Genomic DNA, 4,521 nt, shown 5'->3' on the forward strand with positions numbered 1-4,521 from the left:
GTTTTTCTGCCTGTGGGGAGAGTGTGGGGTAGAAAACATATTCCTGGGTTTTAATTTTAATCCATTACTTACCCATTTTCAAACTAGAGACTTTTACTGGATTTTGACACTTTCTGGACATGTAGACTGTTCCCATTCAATCTAGAGATAACATGGGGTTTACGGGGACCCTGAGCATCTAAGAACCTTAATATGCCCTCTGAGACTAAATTTTAGGGACTGATTAAAAAAATCAGCTTCTAGGAAGCTGATGAAATAGCTCTTGAAATCCATTCTAGATAGTATCAGAAAGCATTTCAGCAAGCTAATTTTGCCACATCTTCTGGATCAGATCTTACAGAACATTCTTCATACCATCTATAAGAGGAAATAAAGGAATAGTTGTATATTTGATTAGTATGACAACTTGGTAAGAAAAGCACAAATGTGATGGTATAAATGAGATTAGATTCTAAACAAGTTCTGCATGAGAAAATACTACCAGAAAACAGAAGGGAGATAAAGATTGACACAACACAGGTGTAATCCTCTTGTAACATAAGCATTTGAAAAGTGCTCATTTCTTGTTTTTCCAATTACAGCGGCTTGCCATGAGGTGCTGAAGCCTTGTTTCATTGATTTGAAGAGACTGGACCTAAATGGCGCAGCATGACTTTGCTCCAGCCTGGCTTAATTTTCCTACTCCACCATCAACAACAAAGGTATGCTCTCGGAGGTTCTTTTGAACAGGCACTCTCACTATTAGAGAAGTCTAAATGTCATAACCTCAGTCATAGTAAAAATGCAAATATCTTTACAACTAGAGCGATAACATGATATCTAGAAAGTCTTTTTGTTGTGATTTAAGTAGTTGTACTGTGATTGTCAAGCTCGTACCTCCTGTAGAGTTTTGGTAGAGCAGCTGAGTTCATGAAAGGAAGCACGTGCCTGGTTGCATTTTCAGAGCTGTTGTTGGATTAAGATTGTCTTCATCAGGAGTTTAAAAAAAAATGTATTTTGTGCTGTAAGTACCAAGTCAGGGGCACGTGCTTGATGTTCTTGCTTCTGGTTTTGCTTTTGTGTCCTTTAGATTCTATGGAAGTGTTACTCTTATCATCCAAGTGATTTAAAAAATAAAAAGCTTTTGAAATAGGCCTTCTGAAATGGCGCTTTGGTTGCTGTTGAAATGCTTGTACTACTGCTGTAGTGTGGTCCTCTCAAATAGTTTGTGTTTTCACTCTGGTTGTTTTGTCTAGGCTCATTTAATACCATAGGACACTTAGCTTGGAAGCAGTAGGAATCTCTGAATTGTTAGGTTTTGTAGATAATTCTAGAAAGTTACGAGTATGTCTGTCTCAAGTGTTCCTTTCTTTTTCCCTGGCCTATCCTTCTGCTCTTTCTTAATCTGTGTGATTGCAGAAGCAGAGGCAGCACTGAATATTCAAACTCCTGTCATCTATTTCCCTATTTGTAGACTGTCTACTTAATTATCGTCTTTTGAATGCATTATCTGTATCTGCAGCTATGAGAGTGGCATTGCATGACTTTAATGTATTTATGTTAAGTTTCTTGCTGTATTTCAAGTCCATGGAAAATGTTTAGCCTTTATAAAGTGATGAAAATAGGCTTGTGCTATTGCTAAGTGCACAGTTAGCCATCAGTATAAGTTGTAGCTCCCATTGCTTTGCTTATATGTCTACACACACTTGCATGCATTTTTTTAGTAAGGTTGTTGAATGTCCTTATTCGTGTTGCTGTATTGATCTTTTTCTACACTGACCTAGCTAGCTTCTTTTTTCAGTGTAGTCTTTAGTGTAATAACTATGAAACAATCTTTACCACATATTTCAAGAATCTGCTGGAAGAGCTTTACCTGCTGCTTTAAGTGTCTGCATAGCAGGGTAAGCATAAGTTCCAGAACTACTCCAGTACCGCTTGAATGTATCTGAGGTATGGGTTGTATTTGTCACCTCACTTCTGAATTGTGGGAAATTTCATGTCAAGCATATGTTGCTTGAATATGTATGTGGATTCTGTTCTCTTCCATGATTCTTTGCATCAAGGAGTTTAGATAGCCTTTCTTTCATCTCTTGCAAAAGCCCATAGCTGTATATTTTCTCCATTGGTTCATTGTTTGAAATGCAGCTTATTTCCTTGCATTAGCTCCTCCCTCAATGATCATCATTCTGTGATATACAGCATATTTGGATATTAAACACTTGCAAGTGTTTTTGTTCCTACCCCATGTGTGCTAATTCTTAGTTTACAGAATAAGACTTATTCTGTCATTTCTCTACAAGACAGATCTCAAATGTTGTGACACCCTGTCCCCTCCATTTTCCTGAAGAGTTTTTTTTATTTCTGCTTCCCATATACCAACAGAGCAGCTGAAGAAAAGAGCGGCTAAGTGGGATGGAGATGAATAGGAAGGATGGGGTTAGGAAGGCAAGGTATCTCATGTTTTGTGCAGAATAGAGCTGGGGTGAGGCTGTGGTATTAAGAATATTTAGACTTGAAGGAGAAGGTGAACTCTGTCCTGTCAGCTTTTATTTCCCTGAAGAGGTACTTCTAGGAATTACGTCTTTAAGAGCTTGGTTCCAATCTCAATCCTGGGTAGCCGAGGCTTTTACTTATGTAGGTAGAGGCTAGCATTAGAAAAACCTGATCCCAGAAAGCCGGAATTGTGAATGAGCTTCCATAATGTGACTGATGCAGGTTACATCTTGACTGAAATCATCTCACCTATTGCTGATTATTTCCTCTTAAGGATAAGGCTTTTTTTAATATCATCTCCCTGTCACATAGCAAAGGCCACCTAAATAGCTGGGTATCCATTGCTCAGTTTTCAGGACCATAACTACTATATTTGCATCAGTGTGGTAGAGCAAATGGAAGTGGGAAGGTGTTGTGAATAGCAAAACTACCTTGGGATATGGACCAAACTTTTCAGAAAGCATTGCTGTAAAATGTGTGTGGGGAGATTGCAAACAGACTGGTAAACTCACTTTTTTGCAAGCTTTTACTTCACATTAAGCTATAGGATTTCTTCTTTACTTAAAAAATCTGTGGTGGCTTTTTTTTGGCTGGCTGAACTTCGTCAGATAATTCATCAAGTTACAAAAATTGCCAATGGATTTCCTTAAGATTACAAAGTTTACTGTCCTCTGCCACAAGAAGCTTGATAGACTGCTACCTCCATCGTGTGGGGAAAGTGCAAACTGCATGATCTTTGCACACAATTTTGTCTTTAGATGGGTTATACCATGTACATCTCAAACACAGTATATAAAATGCTGTCAGTTATGCTTAATGAAAATGTGATTGTTCTTCAAAGTTCATACAAAAAGAAAGTTCAACTCTAATGACAGTATTAGAAGGTTGTATATAAATGAACACATGAAGCATCTTCTAAAATTTCATCTGAAAAACAGATTTGGATCTTTCTAAAGCTTTTGGCAGCTTATTCAAAATTCGTTAATAAGGATCTGTTTTACTTTAAATATTCAGATTCATTATCATAATTTCCTAACTAATTAGATCTTTTGATAGTTTCTTGTGGTTTTCTGTTTTTTGTCTGTCTCTAAGTTTGTCAGGGAAGTAATTCCAAGCCTCAAATTGGGAGGGCAGTCCCTTTTCATTTGACTTCTGCATGGTTTGGAAATGCTTTGTGTTTTAAACATACCTGTTGTTTTCTTGAGTTTGAATTTTAAGCAGTGAGTGTTGAACAGCACCTTGAGCTCTGCTGGGGCATTATCATTTTTTTCTGCATGATTGTCTCTTGCAGGGGAGGTGAGAAGGAGATAATTTTCTTCACCACGTTTTCCAAAGTAATTAAACGTATTACTCTGTTTTCCTTTTTTTCTGCTCACTTTGGTCAGTGGAGTACTTTAAATATTAATGTAGATTGATTAGATAATAGTGGATGATAACTGTTAGAATATTGGGGCTTTCATTTTCAGACGTATGCCATTACTGCTGTACTTTTCCTGGACGGTGCTTACTCTGGAGAGGGAGTGAGCTGTTCAGGCAGTGAAGTTGGTACTCTGGGTGCAGTAAAGTTGTTACTCCCCGAATCATTAAGCTTAGTTTGCTGACATGGTGCATTTCCACACAGCTATGCGTTTATGCATTTGTAGCGCTTATGGCCCTGGAACGTGCAATACAATTGACTTACGTGTGCACAGTAAGTCTGCTGGGAATGAAGGGGCTTTGTTTCATCCGCTTCAAAGGCGGGCTGCATGGCAGGGAGGTGCTGGGTAACGCAGCCCTTTGCTGTCACTCACTGGGAGAGTGAACCACTCACTGTGGTATGAACAACTCTGAGCCCTTCTTTTGCAGAATGAAAATTTAGTATTGAATTTTTAAGATGTCACTGTGAAAGAAATTTTGTAGTGTTAAAATAGTAAAGATAGAAGTAATAGGGAAGACAGTTGCTGTAAGACATGGCCTTTTTTTTGTTACTCCTCTTAGGTATGAGTTCTAGTCAGGATCTATTTTGATTTCTGAGTGCTATTCTCAGTATGAAGTGTTAAAGTTCTTCCT

General features: G+C 38.0%; 1 protein-coding gene across 3 annotated transcripts in view; it reads left to right on the forward strand.

Moving 5' to 3' along the window:
- Positions 1 to 638: 638 nt before the first annotated feature.
- The window catches only part of GPBP1 (GC-rich promoter binding protein 1), a 17,193-nt gene continuing 13,310 nt past the window's right edge, over positions 639 to 4,521 (forward strand). For 2 of the 3 annotated variants that reach the window (XM_010143136.1, XM_010143134.1), the window contains exon 1: positions 639 to 703. In XM_010143136.1, the coding sequence (XP_010141438.1) occupies positions 639 to 703 (65 nt within the window). The remainder of the gene's footprint in view (positions 704 to 4,521) is intronic. The other variant, XM_010143135.1, reaches the window with a different exon arrangement.

The sequence above is a fragment of the Buceros rhinoceros genome, unplaced genomic scaffold (assembly GCF_000710305.1).
Source record: "Buceros rhinoceros silvestris isolate BGI_N320 unplaced genomic scaffold, ASM71030v1 scaffold1929, whole genome shotgun sequence".
Lineage (NCBI taxonomy): Eukaryota > Metazoa > Chordata > Aves > Bucerotiformes > Bucerotidae > Buceros > Buceros rhinoceros.